General features: G+C 44.3%; 1 protein-coding gene across 1 annotated transcript in view; it reads left to right on the top strand.

Annotated features, from left to right (window-relative positions):
* The first annotated feature begins 1,103 nt into the window (after positions 1-1,103).
* The window catches only part of MFSD11 (major facilitator superfamily domain containing 11), a 93,316-nt gene continuing 75,588 nt past the window's right edge, over positions 1,104-18,831 (top strand). Inside the window, exons 1-2 of the mRNA XM_077459279.1 lie at positions 1,104-1,226; positions 16,515-16,660. Coding sequence (XP_077315405.1) covers positions 16,565-16,660 — 96 coding nt within the window. The 5' untranslated portion in view covers positions 1,104-1,226; positions 16,515-16,564. The remainder of the gene's footprint in view (positions 1,227-16,514; positions 16,661-18,831) is intronic.

The raw sequence follows: 18,831 nt of genomic DNA, 5'->3' as shown, positions 1-18,831 counted from the left end.
ATCATCCAGCTGCGAATGGCTATTCTCTGGATGTAGTCAAAGTAAGCAAGTTCTTTAACGTTTTTGGACTTTGACACAAGAGTACCTGAACTTCCTTTTCCAAATTTCTTCTCAGTTTAGGCCGATATGTATTCTTTTACATATTTTTGGTAATAAAAATCGCAGTAAGCGTATATTGATTGGTTTGTGCAAAAGTTATAGCATCTACAAAATAGGGGATAGATTTATAGCATTTTTATTATTTTATTTTTTTACTAATAATTTTTATCGGGACTGTGACATTATGGTGGACACTTTTGACACATTTTTAGGACCAGTGACAATTATACAGCGATCAGTGCTATAAAAATGCATGGATTACTGTAAAAATGTCACTGGCAGGGAAGGGGTTAACATCAGGGGCGATCAAGGGGTTAATTGTGTTCCTTCTCTGTGTTCTAACTGAAGGGGGGATGGGACTGTCTAGGAGAGATGACAGATCGCTGTTCATACTTTGTATGAACACAAGATCAGTCTCTTCTCCCCTCAGAGAACCGTGATCTGTGTGTGTAAACGAGTGTGTCACGAGCGAACGCACCCGACGGGCACTCGCATCGGCTCCGGGGGCGAGCAGTGGGTGCCGCAGTGGCCACAGGGTGAAGCGATGTAACATAACATTGTTTCGCCCAGCCGTCTTATATTCGGCCACTGCAGTGGTTGGTTGGCAAGTGGATAAAGATTTTCTTCTTAACTCAAAGAACAGACTAAAGTTATAGATCCTGTAATATCCGGGATGATGCAGTCACACAGGTCATCACACATGTATTGATGATACTGTCACTCAGTATATAGAAGGGGTGACGTTATAAATTGGGTCACATTTCCCCTTGGACACCTCCAGTCACATGACCTTACATGACATCACCACGCTGGGCTGTGCCCGCAGAGGACTCTGGGTGATGTAGTTGTGGGGTGTGTTTCCTTCTCCGGCAGGGGGCGCTGCTCTCAGCGTTCTCTCTAGAGCTGTGTCCTTGTGTGTGCGTCGCTCTCCGCAGACCAATCCCCTCACATCAAATCTGCACCGTCACCGCTGCACTTCATTTCCCGACATGCTCCGCGCCGCTCCGCCTTCATCAGCTGCTGCTTTGCTTTCCTCAGGTCAGCTGACTGGTGACTTCTGGGCTCTACAGACTGAGAAACTTGTGGTGTGCTGAGGAAGAGAGCTGCTGGGGGGTCCGGACATCAAGGTAAGGGGGAGGAGGGGATGGCAGCATGGGGTGCACACTGGCACAGCCTCCTGTGCCTTTTCCTTGCCTGGCACTTCTTTCTATTGTTTGCTAGAATTGCAGAAAATGAATGGAGTCCAATTAAGTGTCATTAGTTGTGTCCTGAGGGCTCATGTAGATGGCACACTTCTCCTTCCATTGTTCCTGGGAGCCCCTCCATAGACATGAATGGGTGAGATCCCAAACACAAGCTACGTCCCGGGACTTATACCCAGCAGATGTAACTTTATCACCACTGCCAGTAAAGTGAAAAACTTTGATTACTTGGATACAATGGCACCTTTAAAGGGATTGTAAAGTCTCAGGCTGCATTCACACCTGAGCGTTTTCAGCGCATAAAACGCCTGAAAAACGCCCAAACACGCAAAATCCCATTAATTTCAATGGCACCTGTTCACATCGGAGCGTTTTGTCACCTGAAGCAAAATGCCCATAGCTCAAAAAAGAACATGAGCTTCTTTGGAGTGGATTACAGGCGTTTTTCTGTCTTTTACATTGGTGACCTGAACAAAATCGTGGTAAAAATGCGTGTCTTTGAAATGCTTGGCTGTGACTGCAGCCGCAAAGTTTTTCACCTTAAGGCCCCTTTCACACATGCAGATATTATGTCCTTATTTCATCCATCCGTTTGCGGATGAAATACGGACATGTATGCATTCCTATGGGATAGCGGGTGTCTGCGGATGAACATCCGCAGACGCCCGCTATCGTCCGCCTCCGCTTTTGTCCGATTCTGCAGACGGAGGAAAATCCTATTTTTCTATCCGTCTGCAGAGCGGATCGGTTGAACACGGACAGACGGTCCGTGCTCATCCGATCCCCATAGAGGAGCGCGGAGAGCGGCGGTCCCTGCACAGTGGGCAGGAACCACCCTGTTATCCGCCGGCTCAGCGGGGACAACGAAGTGATCCCCGCTGAGCAAGTGGATCATTACTGATCCATCCCCTGTGAAAGGGGCTTTATGCATTCTATGAAAAACCTTCTGTCACTCGGCAGCCCCCGTTATACTTACCTGAGCCCTGTGTTTCCCACAATGGGAATGAGCACACCAGCTCCGGCTGGTGTTTTGTGTCCTGATTGGATAGATAGCAGCACAGCCATTGGCTCCTGCTGCTGTCGATCAAATCCATGACCTGTGGGGTGGGGCAGAGTTCTGCTTTTGTATCAGTAGAAACCGGACACGAGCGTGCCCGCCTGGGTGTCCGCGAAGGAGAACGCTTCTCAGATGGGGCACCCGAGAAGAGGAGCAGCCTGGAGCGCTGCTGAGGAGCCCCAGAAGAGGAGGATCAGGGTCATTCTGTGCAAAACCAACTGCACAGCAGAGGTATGTATGACATGTATTTTTTATATATTTTTTTCTTAAAAACCCTGAACCTTTACAACCCCTTTTTTAAAGGGGTTGTAAACCCTTACAGACCACTTTGACCTACAGGTAAGCCTAGATTAAGGATTGCCTGTAGGTCCTTGAAATATTTCCTAATCCTACACGGTTTAGGAGATATTTGCAAAAAGACAGGCGCCGCTGTCTACGGTGCATGCGCTGCAGACAGAGGCACGCAGGCGCACTGAGCATGCTGCTGTTAGCGGCGATATGCCGTTAGTGGCAGCTCCTGTACGCATGCGCGGGAGTGATGTCATCGCTGCTCCGGCGTTGAGTGGCCAGAGCAGCGATACCCAGACAAAGATGGACGCTTTGCGCTACAGGGGACAGCGGTGACATCGTCATTGATGATCAATGGCACCTTAAAGAGTTGATAATCAGCTCAGCCCCCATCCTAGGTGCCCTTCACAGCTGCCAATCACTGGCCATCAGTAATGCCTGTCAGTGCCCTTCACAGATGCCAATTAGTGCCCATCAGTAATGACTGTCTGTACCTCAGCATCAGTGCTGCCTACCAGTACCGCCTCTCAGTGCCCATCAATTCTAGAACTTAGTGCTGTCTCATCAGTACCCGTCTGTGAAGGAGAAAACTATTTTATAACAAAAAAATTTTTTATTATTTAATTTCTGTATTTTGTTTAGCAAAAAATAAAAACCCCAGAGGTGATCAAATGCCACCAAAAGAAAGCTCTATTTGTGGGAAGAAAATGATAACAATTTAGTTTGAGTACAGCGTTGTATGACCGCGCATTTGTCATTGAAAGAGCGACAGCGCTGAAAAATGTCCTGGGCAGGAATGGGGGGAAAGTGCCCGGTATTGAAGTGGTTAAGTGCAGGAGAAGTTACATGGAAAGTATTTAACCCCTTGCCGCCCGCCATATAACAAAATGATGTCGGCAAAGTGGTTGCGATATCCTAACCGGACGTCAGGTGACGCTTTTCAGGATATCAAGCCGATGTGTGCCACCCGGGGCGTGCATAGCGGCGACTGTTCCAGCCTGTCAGTCTGCCACACCGCAACTACGATCTAGGTAAAGAGTCTCTGACAGTGACTCTAGCACATGATCAGCCATGTCCACGATGTGAACAGGAAGAGCCGCTGATCGGCTTTTCATCACTCGCATCTGACAGACGTGAGTAGAAGAGTGTCGATCAGCTGCTCTCCTGAATGGGGGGGGGGGTCTGTGCTGATTGTTTATCAGGCGCAGCCCCCCCTCGGATGCCCACCCTAGACCACCAGGGAAATGCCAATCAGTGCCACCTCATCGGTGTCGCCTTATCGGTGCCCATTAGTGAAGGAGAAAACTTACTTATTTACAAAATTTTAGAACGGAAATAAAAACTATTTATTTTTTTCACAATTTTCAGTCTTTTTTTTTTTTTTTTTTTTTTTTTTTTTTTATTGTTTAGCAAAAAAAAAAACTGCAGACGTGATCAAATGCCACCACAAAGCTCTATTTGTGGGAACAAAATGTAGCAGTGTAGCATGACTTGGCAATTGTCATTTAAAAAGTGACAACTCTGAAAGCTGAAAATTGGCCTGGACAGGAAGGTGCGAAAGTGTTCTGTATTGAAGTGGTAACATTTTTAAAAATATAACATGTACTCTAGAAGCCCTCCTCAAACCTTTTGTATGGGGTCCTGACAGACACAAACTGGCATGGCAGACGCTAAAAAACCCACCTGACCTGGGAGGTATGGCACTACCAGATTTCAACTTGTACTATATTTCGTCTCAATTATCACAACTATACCACATTGACAAGACAGACAGGGAGAGGTTCCTCCAGCTGATGTGCCCCAAGTGGGCCAGATACACTAAAGACCCTATTTATGCGATAACAATAAACACCGGAAATACTGCTTTGAGGACTGGTGAGCTGGCCCTACTGCGTCAATACAGACGCATATGGGACATTGCCTCCGCTAAACTAGAGATTCCCCAATATAACGACTTCACCCCATTATGGCACAACAAGGTCCTACTTGAATTCTTGCGAATTCCTGATGTAGATTGCTGGTCCACCTATGGAATCTTCTATCTCCATCATTTACTTACCAATGGGACTCTAAAAACCTTCCACACACTCCAAGAGGAGTACAATCTTCCCAATCATATGTTCTTTAGATATCTGCAAGTCAAGCATGCAATTCGCACTCAATTCCCATTGTCCCCCCCCCTAAGCCCACTTCAAATGTCGCTATGGCAATCATCAAAAACGAATTTCAACCTTCTACAACCTACTCTCCACCCCAGTAGCAACTAAAATAGCTTATGGACTTAAACCTCGCTGGGAAAGGGCGGTGGGACCTATCGAAGACGGGGAATGGGAGGAAGCTCTGGAATTCTGTAAGGCAGTTTCCCCAAAACTGTCGGACAGGCTGACTCAAATTTACATACTCCATCAAGCGTACCTTACCCCCCTCAGGGTTGCCAGGTACAGAGGCTCCCAGTCCACTTTGTGCCAAATGTGTGGAAGGGAGACAGGAACATTCATTCACTTACTGTGGTCATGCCCCAAAGTACAGGGACTATGGACACAGATAGTAAGATTCCTACATGACGAAATGGGCTCTCCGGCCACGCTGGACCCAAAAATTTGCCTTTTAGGACTCTTGCCAGACTCGACCGACAGGTACATGAAGACATTTCTACACGAGACGTTATTCACAGCACGAAAGACATTAGCTAGGAAATGGATGAGTACTTGTCCCCCGAGCATTGCAGAAATAAACACCCTCCCCTACAAAAAATTAATATACACCAATAGGGGATGTCCTGAGAAATACTACAAAATCTGGGACAGATGGCTGCAGGAGTCTAGCACTTGTTCATAGCCTGTTTATGCACAACACATAGTAATGTAAATGACAAGTAGATCCTCCGGCCCATGGGTAGTGAAGTAACCCAAAACACTGACACAAGGTACCTTTTTGCTTTATTTATTTCATGCATAAAATGTGATGTGACATTGAAGATTTGAGATGGTTATACAATGGTTATTTGAGGATCTGTACGATATGTACCATTTTTGTAAATGTAATCTGTAACATGTATGCACTGTAAATCGAAATAAACCTGGTTGATTTAAAAAAAAAAATATATAACATGTAGGCCTCATTCACCCAACTGTATTGATTTACGTATGCTGGCAGCAAGATCCTGCATAAAACGTTGACTGTACACTTATAATGTCTGCGCTAGTGTTTACATGTGTACAGTTTACATGGACCCTATTGGCCGCTGCTCAGGGTGACATGTAAATATCAACATTGTGCAGCCAGCAGAACCACCGCTGTGATTACACACTATTACTGCTGATTACACGCTATTGATGTTTACATGTCAGCCCTGAATGAGTCTTTGATAGGGCAGCATGTGTGCATAATGACCTCAGATGATCCTGAATGGCTGAAGGCCAAGATAATACTGCAGATTCATCAATGACTTTATTGAGGGCCAACATTTTAAACTTCAAAGTGTATAATTGGTGCCACTGACTATTTTTGTGTCAGCCCTGAGCAATTGCGGTGGCCAATGTGTGTACTAGTAAACCTTAGCAACATCGTTTACATGTGTACTGTGTAAAATATGGCCCAGGTCACAGGTGTGGGTTTTTTTTTTTTTTTTTTTTTTTGCTTTAACCTGATTAACGCAATGCATCATTAAGCTGATAGGCACAACTGTGTGAATTGGCCCATAGCCTTCTATACTTCTGTGTATGGGTGTGTACAGAACTGTAGAGCATACTCCTCTGTAGGTGGGGTTTGTGACGCTTGCTTGAAAGGGACCTTGTGCTTCTCAAATCAAGTTCTCCTGCATTTCGATGCCTTTGTGAGTGTTTACACATTTTAGTTGCATTCAGAGTATCTAATCTGCTTCTGGATGCACAGAATTTCTTTTAACTCCACCAAATTGTTTTCAGGTGAATTTACAGAAAAAAAAGTGCAGCGCTATAAACTCGGTGACTAAAGAGAGAGATTGGTGATAACAAGTTGTATATAAAAAGTTGTAGCCACAAAAGAAATGAATGAATTTAAAAAGTCCTCACTTAGCTCCTACCTCACTGACAACAACCTTCTTGACACCTTACAGTCTACTAAAACCTCGCTAATGACCTACTAAAGCCAATGGCCACTACTCCATGCTCATACTAGTTGACCTCTCTACAGCCTTTGATACTGTCCCCTCCGCCTCAAACGCCACACTTGGCCTTCAAGACTCTGCTCTTTCCTGGCTCTCCTCCTAACTATCACAGCGCTCCTTCAGTGTGACCTATAACTCTGTTTCCTCCTCACTTCCTCTTTCTGTAGGGGTTCCTCAAGGTTCTGCCCTCAGACCCCTTCTCTTCTCTATTTACACCTCCTCCCTTGGTCTGTTAATAAACTCCCATGGTTTCCAGTACCACCTCTATGCTGACGACACACAAATCTATCTCTCTACTCCTCACCTCACTCCTTCAGTCTCCTCTCGCATTACTGACATATCAACATGGATGTCACACCACTTCCTCAAACTCAACTCAATCTTTCTAAAACTGAGCTCATAATTGTTCCTCCAGCCTGTGCCCCTACCCCCTGATTTCTCCATCAAGATCAATACTCCCCTCGTGCTAAGTTACTAGGTGTAATCCTAGACTCTGACCTGTCCTTTCAGCCCCAAATCCAATCGCTGTCCAGATTTCACCTCCAAAATACGCCCCTTTCTAACCGTTGAGACCATTAAGCAACTTATTCACTCCCTTGTTATCTCTCGCCTTGACTATTGTAACTCCCTCCTCATTAGCCTACCTCTCTGCAAGATATCCCCTCTTCAGTCTATCAGGAATGCTGCTGCCAGCCTCATCCACCTTACCAACCATTCAGTCCTCTGCCAATCCCTCCACTGACTTCCCACTGCCCAACGAATACAATTCAAATCACTAACAATAACATACAAAGCCATTCACAATTCTGCCCCGAGCTACATCACCAGTCTTATCTCCAAATATCACCCAAACCGTCTTCTCCACTCCTCACAAGACCTTCTGCTCTCTAGCTCCCTTGTCTCCTCCTCCCTTGCTTGTCTCCAGGACTTCTCCAGAGCCTCTCTCATCCTCTGGAACTCACTACCCCAATCTGTCCAGCTATCTCCTACTCTGTCCACTTTTAGGCGATCCCTAAAATCTTATCTCTTCAGGGTGGCCTGTCCTGCCTCCCAGCTAACAACCGAATCTTCTACTCCTCTCATCAGTTCATCCCTCAGTCCCTACCTTTTTTTTTTTTTTTTTTTTTTTCACCAGCCCCTCCCTCTTAGCCCACGTACACATGGTCGGAGATTTTGCCAACCAAATCCGTCGGATTTTGCCCGTCGGATTTAGTCTGACGGATTGTGTCCGAAACTGTTGCATACACACGGTCGGGCCAAGTTGGCGAAAAATCCGATCTTTCAGAACGTGATGATGTAATTTCGTTACGATGGGACTAGATTCAGGCTAGTAGCCAATAGCTTTGATGTAGGAATTTGATCTGAGCATGCGTGGCACTTGGTCCGATGAAAATGCTCTACACATGATCGGATTAGGTCCGTCCGGCCCAGTTGGTCGGGAAATATTTCCAACATGTTGGAAAATTGGGTCGGACGGAGATTCGGACGGAATCAGTCCGATGCATACCACACACAGTCGGATTATCTGACGACACGGTCCGATAAGACTCATTCCGGCAGATTCTCCGACCGTATGTACAAGGGCTTGGACTGTAAGCTCGCAGGAGCAGGTCTCCCCTAACCCTCTTGTTTTGAAGTGTAGTGTTTTTCTACATTGTAAAGTGCTGCGCAAACTGTTGGCACTATATAAATCCGGTATAATAATATTTAACAGGAATGAGTAGAATGAACAGTGCAGCTGTTTAAATCAAATGTTGAGTATTAACATACCGTGGTATACAAAATAAAATGTTACTAACATGTACAAAAACTCTGAAGCCTCGTACACATGATCAGATTTTCTGATGGGAAATGTGTGATGACAGGCTGTTGGTGGAAAATTCGACAGTGTGTATGCTTTATCAGAAAAATGTTTGCTAGTAGCAGGTTTTAAAATTTTCTGCGAACAGATGTGTGTTGTCGGATTGTCACACGTCCGTCGGACAAAAGTCTAAAGTACAAACACAGATGCTCGGAAGCAAGGACAAGCCAGAAGTGGTCAGTCCTCTAAACTAGTGTTCATAATGGAGAATTGACATTCGTGGATGAAGCTGCTTTGCTGGTGATACTGATGGAGTTATTGTAAACAAATTTTCAAAGGCTTTTTTCTTTTCTAGTGATATCAAGAATAATAATATGTGATACCGCAGCACCATTATCCCGTAGTTGTATTTTTGATCTTAAAAAACTATGTTGGTGTCCCTTGTCAATTTTACAGTTTTTTTTTTTATTTATTTTATTTTTTTTTGTTATGTAACTGCCTACTCCCCAACTGTCATTTTGAAGTAAAACATAGCCAGGTATTATTCTCCACAATGTTTTATTTTTTTTTTTTTTTATTTTTTTTTTTTTGTGCATTAAAAAAAGAAAACAAATACAATTAGACCTCCTATCTGCCAATAGAACTTTAAGGGATTGTAAATTTTTTTTTTTTTTTTTTAAATAACAAACATGTTATACTTCCACTGTGCAGCTCATTTTGCACAGAGTGGCCCCGAACCTGCTCTTCTGGGGTCCCTCGGTGGCTGTCTCTGCTTCCTCCCGCAGGTACTTTTCACTTTCATGTGAGCTCCCTCGCATTGTGAGAAGCACCTGCGGGCGCGCTCCCGTGATACAGCGAGCCGCTATATCTGCTGACTGTATCACATGGCCCCGCCCCCCGGTGCTCCACATCAGTGTATGTGATTGACAGCAGCGCGAGCCAATGGCTGCACTGCTTTCCATCCATCCACTCCAGCCAATCAGCGGCCAGGCTGAGTGGTGAAGAATGGCGGGGGCGAGCGCGGGATTTACGAGGGGTGAGGTAAGTAAAACGGGGGGGCTCGGGGCGCAGGCACTGTCAGATGTTTTTTCACCTTAATGCATAGAATGCATTAAGGTGAAAAAACATTTACCTTTACAACCCCTTTAACCAGAAAGTGCATTCTATGCATCCAAAAATATAGAAAATATACCAAATCAATAAAATAAAAAAAAGTCAAAGCAATAACTCCAAGGCCAATAATAAATAACACGTTATCTCCTCTGATTCCGCAATATGTCTGGTTGACGAACGGCCGTTCAGAAACGAAATGAAAAGCGCAAATCGACACTCGCCAAACTTCTACTAACACAAAATTATCAGAAGGAGCCAAAAGGGTGGCGCTAAAGAGCTGAAAAACAACGTAGTACATCACTGTTCGTATTTGTTGGCCGACAATTTCTTGGCGTCTTGTATGCAAGACAAATTTGGGCCAGCGCCCTTTGGACAAAATTCAGCGGTTTTGTTGGCGAATGATCCGATCGTGTGTATGAGGCTTAACACCATCATTTAATTCATAGTATGTCCAAATAAAGTGCGCTGTGCAAATAGCGAAACAACATTTAGTTGTGCAGCCCCCTTGGTGATTTAAAAAGTATATATGTGTATATATAATGGGAGGAAATCCAAGAGTGTAGGACTAAAGGAGTCACCAACGTGTGTGCATCCACCACCCAGGGGTGAAGAATAAATACGCCAACCAGAAGGTAGCATCAATCGGGCAAGTGATATCAAAGCTCTGGATAGCGAGTGGTGCAATTCCTCCCTCCTCCTGACAACCCTCAACCCAGCATGTGGGAATATGGATCCAGGATGGTAGTGTCCAAGATGGTAAGAACCACCTTCCACCACAAAAAACGTTTGGTAGGTTTATGGTTAACGGCATCCATAAAAGACAACAAAAAGCCTCCTCATAGTGAAAAACCGTATGTTACGGGTTTATTTAAAATAAAAGGCTTTACATAGATTCCGAGATGTATTGCATAAAGTAAAAAAGCTCCTCTGATCGCAAAAGCATAAGATTCAAAAAAGGCGCAATGGCATGGAAAGGACTTGTCAAAACTGAAGCGTTTCATCTACAAAGACTTCAACTACGGTATGAGTCCACATCCACACAATAATCAGTGGTAATTGAACAAACCTGTATACAGCATATTGACGTGGCTATATTCAACATGGTGTCCGGCGTGTGTTCCAAGCCTCAATGTGGCCACCAGTGATGGTAGGCACTAGACCACATGAAGGCTTGGCCTAGCCCTAAGCTCCAGACATCGCTCAGTTGCACAGCCACCTCCGTATCACTTCCGGGTGGCCTCCCCCACCTCCTTTTGAGGCTAAATCGGTGTGGATCAAACCTCAATACAATCATCAGCTGCAATCATAATTCCGGCTGAATATCTGTCATCTGGGTGGCTTCTTTGACATTTAATGGAGCCACACAAATGTATCAGCTGACGATTGTTTTGAGGTTTGATTCACAGTAATTTTAATCCCGTTTAGCCTTTTTTTTTTTCCTTTTTCTTCTTTTTTACGATTCATATGAATTGGCGACTTTTAAGGTGTCAGACAAAAACAATAGATTACGTCATATGTTAAATTCATATCAAATTATTATTATTATTATTTTTTTTTTAAGAAAATATGAATAGAACCGCTGGTGCGGTGCAGTTTGTAGCGCGGTGTACTTGCTGGTTTACTGCAGTTTAGCTGTATAAGCCAAACATATACTGTATTTCATGAAGAAAGGACACAAAGCTGGATGTACATTCCCTGACATGTGGTACAGATTATTGTCCCTCTTGTTGGACTGATGGAATTCTTTGTTTGTTTATTGGCAGGAAGGTTTGGGAAAAGTGTACAGATGCTTCTCATCAGGGAACTTCTGAACCAGAAATGATGGGGGATGGGCAGGCATTAAAGCTTAATCACATAGGTGCGGAGGCACACACAGCATAAAGAAATGTTGGTGTTTGTGTCTAGCGCAGTGTGGCGCCGCTTGCAGGCAGCCTGTGTTAATAGAGGCACAGGGGTTGCACAGACATCTGAGTTTGACAGGATGGGTGCATGGCCTCGGATGCTAACTGCCTACGCTTGAGGTCAATGCGCCCGCCCTGCATACAGCATCTGTGTCTCCATTTTAGGCCGACCATACACTGAACAAACTTTTTTCCTGCAACCACACAGTGATGATAGGGGGCCATTGTCTGCTGCGGGCAGGGAAAGCCAGCCCCATGGGAGAAGATGGTGATTACCGCCAGAGGCTGTAGCAGCCGCTAACAATAATCGAAATTAGCAAACTGGTTGTACCCAAGTGGTATGTTTAGCCTGCCCATTAATGATTCAAATCTCAGCCAGTTCAGCAGGAACTGGCTGAAATTCGAACAGTGTATGGTTGGCCTAACCAAACGGCTACCTACAAGCAATTCCATGCTACATACACTTGAAAGGATATTAATGTTTTTTATAGTTATGCTTAGGGGTGTACCTAGAACATTTGGCATGTTTTTGTAACGTTTTGGGTAGATCCTATATGTAGCACCCCCCACCCCCAAATTTAAAATGTAAATGTACACAAAAATTTGTCATTGTGAAATATGAATTTAGCCTACCTTAATCCTTTCCCAACCAGCCACTGCAGTTATAATGTGGTAGCTGCCGGGCACCCGCGATCACTCGTGTCAGAGCGAGAACTGGGATCTGTGTGTGTAAACACGCACAAATCCTGGTTCTGTCAGTAGGAACACACAATCTGTCTCCTCTCCCCTAACTAGGAACTCTGATCTGAGGAACGATCCAATCCGTGAGGTGTTTTTTTTTTTTTTTTTTTTAAATCCATTGCACCCCTAGTATTCAGTGGCTATTTTTAGCTCTGATCGCTGTATAAATGTCAATGGTCCCAAAAAACTGTCAAGGGTCTATCGCAATGTTGCAGTCCCGATTTAAAAATCGCAGACCACCGCTATTACTAGTAAAAGATAAAAATGGCATAAATCTATCCCCTATTTTGTAGACACTATAACTACAAAATACTGGGGGTTATTTGCGAAAGGCAAATCCACTTTGCACTGCAAGTGCACATGGAAGTGCAGTTGCTTTAAATCTTAGCCCTTGTTCGTACGGTCGGATTATCCTACCGTGTGTGGGCTCCATCTGACTTTTTCCGTCGGAATGTCTGACCAACAAAGTTTGAGAGCTGGACATAAAATTTTCCGACAACATAATCCGATCGGGTTTTGTCTGATCGATTGTAGAGAATTCCGATCGGACAAAGTGCCACTCATGCTCAGATCAAATTACGAGTCCAAAGCTATTGGCTACTAGCCTGAATGTAGTCCTGTCGTAACGAATGAACGTCATCACGTTCTGAACGATTGGATTTTCCGAAACTTTGACCGTGTGTATGCAACACCAGTTTCGGACAAAATCCTTCGGAAAAAATCAGACGGAAAATCATCTGAATGTCCGACCGTGTGTCTAAGGGCTAAGGTGTAGATCTGAAATGAGTGGAAGCTCAAAGCTGATTTTATCATCCAATCATGTGCAAGCTAAAATGCTGTTTTTTGGTTTTCCTTGCATGTCCCCCTCGGATCTACAGCGACTTTACTTCCAAATGCACTTGCAGTGCAAAGTGGACTTTTCTTTAGTAAATAACCCCTAGTGTGTGTGGTTGTTTTATAGCGCAAAAAAAGCCAAAAACCGCAGAGCTGATCAAATGGCACTACAAAAAAGCTCTATTTGTGGGTGAAAAAGGGCATACATTTTGTTTGGGTACAACGTCGCATGACCACGCAATTGTCAGTTATATTGAAGCAGTGCCGTATCGCAAAAAATGGCCTGGTTAGGAAGGGGGTGAATTCTTCCAGGGCTGAAGTGGTTTAAAATCCTTGCACCAGCCATGCAGCCCCCTATTTATTTATTTTCTACACAGATGAAAGTGCAATTTGCATTAGTTGCTCCACAAATATTACAAATAGCAAAGCACACCTCCATACCCAGCACATCTTTGTACCCCTTAGCATGCCTCTGTGCCCCCATCTCAATAGCCATACTTTTATCTTTGCACACCTTCACAGCCCCCAGCACACTTCCATCTCCCCCACAATACTCTACACTTCCAGCACACTTCTGTACATCGCTGCAACCCCCACACACACTGCTGCATTACAGATTAGTAGTTCTGTGATGCTTGCTATAGTGACCGAGCAACTCGCTGCACAGCCAGTGCTTGTCCCAGTCAGACGCTTCTCCCCCTCCACTGTAAAATGTGAACTGCTGGCCGGAGGTGTAAAAGGAGATGTCGGTGTCACAGAGCTTCTCCCCACGCCACTGTCCTCTCCTGGTGTCTTGCAGAGAAAGTTTCCCCCGGCGGATAAGGACCCCCCCGTACTGCGCATGCATTGCGCAGTGTGAGCGACTACGGAGCCGCCGAAAGTCTCAGAAGAGGAACAGCTGATCGTCAGCTCAACATGGCGCCTGCGCACTACATTCTGCCCTGAGTCAAGGTTCAAGCCCCACCATCTAAGTGGACATAGCATTAGAATATAAATATGCTGAGCGATGTAAGGCTGTTCCCGAGGCATGGCGAAGCGAGCCCACGAGGGGCCCTGTTACAAAGTGTTTTTCTACAACAGTGTTGGCACGCAAGTGCCGTGTACAGCTGACTCACAGGTGTTCAGCATTGGCTATGTTCAGCGGCCCCATTGTGGTTAATGCTGCGCCTGCGCAGTATTGGGGGGAAGGGGTCATTATCTGCCAGGGGGAACTTTCTCGGCAGAACACCGGCTGTCTGCCTCTCTGCACCCATAGGGACTACTACTACTACTAAGAAAAAAATAAAAATATGCACCCAAGACGGACCCGGATGTAAACCACAACAAAAAATGTCATCTATAGTGATTTTTTTTTTTTGTTTTTTTTCCTCCATTTCAGGTTTTTTTCTTATTTTAACTTGCTGATTCTTCCAGTAATACACTAAAAGTCCATAGTGTGACAACACTAACTTGCTGTACTGTATCGGGACATCAGTGATGGGTGGCTCACATGGACACCCCTGCAGGCTCTTCCTATGGTCCCTTAAACCAGCCATACATGGTGAACCGACAGGGATTTGAACCAGGCTGATTGTACCCAAGTTGATCGCTCAATCAAAACCAGCATGTTGGATTTTTCTGCGATTTTTTTTTTTTTTTTTTTTTTTTTTTTTTTTTTTTTTTATTTATTTTTTTTTCTGCGTAGGGTTACTGCCAGCATGTATCCTTGTACGAGGAAGCAGATGCACTGACAGGTCTGCAGGAGACTTGCATGGCATCAGCGATCACTGGTTCACTAGTGCTTTATAGGCTCCTGCAACAAAAAAATAAATGCACTTTTTATTTATTTATTTATTTTTATTTTTTTCTTGCCTGCAAAGAAATGTCCATTTATTATTTTTTCTGAAAAGGTGAACTTATCCTTTAACCTCTTCAATATCAGACACTTTTGTCCCTTTCTGACCAAGCCAATTTTTTTAGCTTTCAGTGCTGTCGCAATTTGAATAACAATTGCGCAGTCATGCTAAACTGTACCAAAACCCTTTTTTTATTTTTATTTATCGTTTTGTTCCCACAAATAGAGCTTTCTTTTTGTGGTATTTGATCACTGCTGGCATTTTTTATTTTTTGCACAACAAATAAAAAAAGACCGAAAATTTTGAGGAAAAAAAATAGTTATTCTTTGTTTGTTATAAAATTTTGTAAATAAGTTTTCTCCTTCGGGCACGGATGAGACTAATGGGCACTGATAAGGTGGCACCAGTGAGTTGTCACTGATAGGTGACACTGGTATACGGCACTGATTGGCACTTATGGGGGGCACTGATGGATGCCACTGCTGGGCATCACTGATGAGACATCTGGCAGGCACTGACTGACAAGATGTGTGGGCACTGGCATTATTTGGGCACTTACTGGCATCCCTGGTCATCCATCTGTGGGAATCCCTGGTGGTCCAGTGTGGGGGGACTGCACTGATAAACAAGGAGATCCGCCGATCGGCTCTCCTCTACTCGCATCTGTCAGACGCGAATGAATAATAGCCGATCAACGGCTCTCCCTGTTTACATCATGATCAGCCGTGATCGGATACGGCTGATCACATGGTAAAGAACCTCCATCAGAGGCTCTTTACAGAGATTGGGGTAGCGGTGTGTCAGATTGACACACTGCACCACTGATTGCAGCGATGCGGGCGTGCAGCTGCTGTTATCCTGCTGGACGTCATGTGACGCCCAGTCAGGATAATCTTTAACAACTTCCCACCTGGCCTATAGCAGAATGACCACCGGGCGGGAAGTGGTTAAAGATTTTTACCTTTAATGCATTCTCTGCATCTGTGCTGCAGGATCCCCCTCAGCCCACTCTTATACTTAACTGAGCCCTATCTCGATCCAGCGACGTGCACAAGAGCAGTGTCTCTCTGCCTTACCTTCTCATTGGCACAGATACAGCTGTGTCTTATGGATCAAACTGAGGGAGCGAGCACTCACAAGCCCGGGGGGGGGGAGTCCAAGAAGAGGTGGATCAGGGCTGCTCTATGCAAAACCATTGCAAGGAGAAAGTATAACACATTTTGTTTTAAAGAAAAAACACTTTAAGGTTTACAATCGCTCCCATCAACTTGCTAATGAGCGACGTAAAGTACCTAGAAATGAAAAATATGAGTGGACTAAATAAGATTAAAATGGAGAGAGCTTGTAAGTCGCAATGTTTTTATTAAGTTGAGAAGAAAAATATACAATCTGTAGAAACACAATGATATTTTGGCTTAAAAAAAAAAAAAAAAAATGGTAAAGATATACTGTATTTATTGCTAATGGAGATTTCTCTGTTTCACCGTTTTTTACAGGCTTGTGTCCTCTGTTCCTTTTTTAATCAATCCATTCTACAAGAGAAACCATGACTCCAGAACAGAAGAAACTGATGAACATCTTCATCTTGGGCTTTGCCTTTATGTTCATGTTCACTGCCTTTCAGACTTGTGGCAATGTTGCGGTATGTCTTTAAGAAGAAAACTTCTCAATGTCCTTTTTAAATCTTACATGTTTTGTTTCAGAGGAGAACTGTTTTTATCACTTGTATGTCTTATCTCCGGTTAACAGATCCTTTTGGCTTTAGGCACAGTGAATTTGGAAAGTATTTACAGTGCTTCACTTTTTCCATGTTTTGTTACAGCCTTATTCCAAAATGGATTACATTCATTAGTTTTCATTCTACAAACAAAACCCCATAATGACAACTTGGAAGAAGCTTGTTTGAAATCTTTGCAAATTTTATTAAAAATAAAAAAACAAAAATCACCTGTACATAAGAATTGACAGTGTTTGCCATGACACTCAATTAGCCTCAGGTGCAATGTTTTTCCACTGATCATCATTAAGGCTGGGCTCACACTGGTGCGATAAGGCTCCGACATTGGGAGCTCATGTCGCATGACGTGTGAAAATCAATGTTTCCCTATGGGAGCCGTCTTAACTGGTCCGAGACAAGTCTGTCTGACTTTGAAAATGCTCCCTGTACTACTTTGGTCTGACTTTGATCATACTTCAGCCCATTGAATTGCATTGAAGTCGGATCGCCGCCTTGCCTGATCTGACTTTGGCATGTGACGTGTGCTCTGATGATCTGGAGGGGGAAATCCACACCAAATTTTAATTAAAAAACCGGCATGGGTTCCCCCTCCAAGAGCATATCAGGCCCTTCGTTCTGATATGGATTTCTAAGGGGAACCCCCTACGGCGAAAAAACTGCGTGAGGGCCCCCCCAAAATCCATACCAGACCCTTATCCGAGCACGCAGTCCGGCAGGTCAGGAAAGGTGATGGGGACTAGTGATTGGGCCCCCTCCCTCCTGAACCGTACCAGGCCGTATGCCCTCAACATGGGGGGCCGTGGGTGCTTTGGGGCAGGGGGTGCACTGTGGCCCCCCCACCCCAAAGCACCTTGTCCCCATGTTGATGAGGACAAGGGCCTCTTCCTGACAACCCTGGCCTTTGGTTGTCGGGGTCTGCGGGTAGGGGCTTATCGGAATCCGGGAGCCCCCTTTAATAAGGGGGCCCCCAGATCCCGGCGCCCCACCCTATGAAAATGGGGTACGTCGTACCCCCTACCCAGTCACCTGGGGGGGAAAAGTGTAAATTAAAAAAAAAAAAACTAGATTTTGTTTTTTGTTTTTTTGTTTTTTTTCGGCATAGGGAGTTTCCCTTAAAATCCATATCAGACAAGGCCTGGTATGCTCTTGGGGAACCAAACCCATGCCGTTTTTTTTTTTTTTTTTTTTTTTTTTTTTTTTTTTTTTATTGAAAATTTGACGTGGAGTTCCCCCTCAAAATTAATAAAAAAACACAGTGCCTGCTATTGGCGGGGATGCAAGTCGGATTCCCGTTCATTGAAGTCAGACACGTCTCTGACTTCAAGTCGCAGGGTAAAGTCGGATCCAAAGTAGGATGAGTGTCGTGTCGCAGCAGTGTGAGCCCGGCCTAAAATGTTTCTACAACTTGATTGGAGCCCACTTGTGTTAAATTCAATTGGACATGATTTGGAAAGGCACACAACTGTCTATATATGGTCCCCCAGTTAGCAGTGCATATCAGAGCACAAACCAAGCCATGAAGTCCAAGGAATTGTCTGTAGACCTCTGAGACAGGATTGTATCGGGGCACAGATCTAGGGAAGGGTACAGAAAATTTTCTGGAATCCTAATGCTTGTAAATGAACGTGAAACCTCCCACAATGGAAAGGCATTCATGGGACAGTACAAAGTAGCTAATAATAATAAAATAAACAAAACTGACACAAAATATCTTTAAATGGTCATAAATATTATTCAAGGGGTTACCTAAATTTACTATGATCAAATTTACCAAAATTTTAGCTTTCAGCATCAAATTAAATTTTAAAATTAACAAAATGATCCGATACCAGATCTCAATCACCATGTCCCTGCAGACTTATAATGGAAGATGAACCCCCACTGAATAGCACAGTGACATATAACATTAATGATAAGAGGGAGGGTGGGTAGAAGCGCAGACCGCTCCTCTTCAGGTGGCTGGCAGGTGTAGCAGCAATCTGGCTTTTATAAGCAGTCAGAGGGTGAGCAGAACAGCCTGCCAAATTCCTCCAATGGCAGCTTGTTACTAAGGGAGATTGCACCAATAGAACCTG

This window comes from Lithobates pipiens, unplaced genomic scaffold (assembly GCF_037356315.1).
Source record: "Lithobates pipiens isolate NorthernLeopardFrog02 unplaced genomic scaffold, aLitPip1_a1.2 Scaffold_28, whole genome shotgun sequence".
Lineage (NCBI taxonomy): Eukaryota > Metazoa > Chordata > Amphibia > Anura > Ranidae > Lithobates > Lithobates pipiens.
The sequence above is the reverse complement of the archived record's forward strand: the minus strand, read 5'-3'. Positions and strand labels throughout refer to the sequence as shown.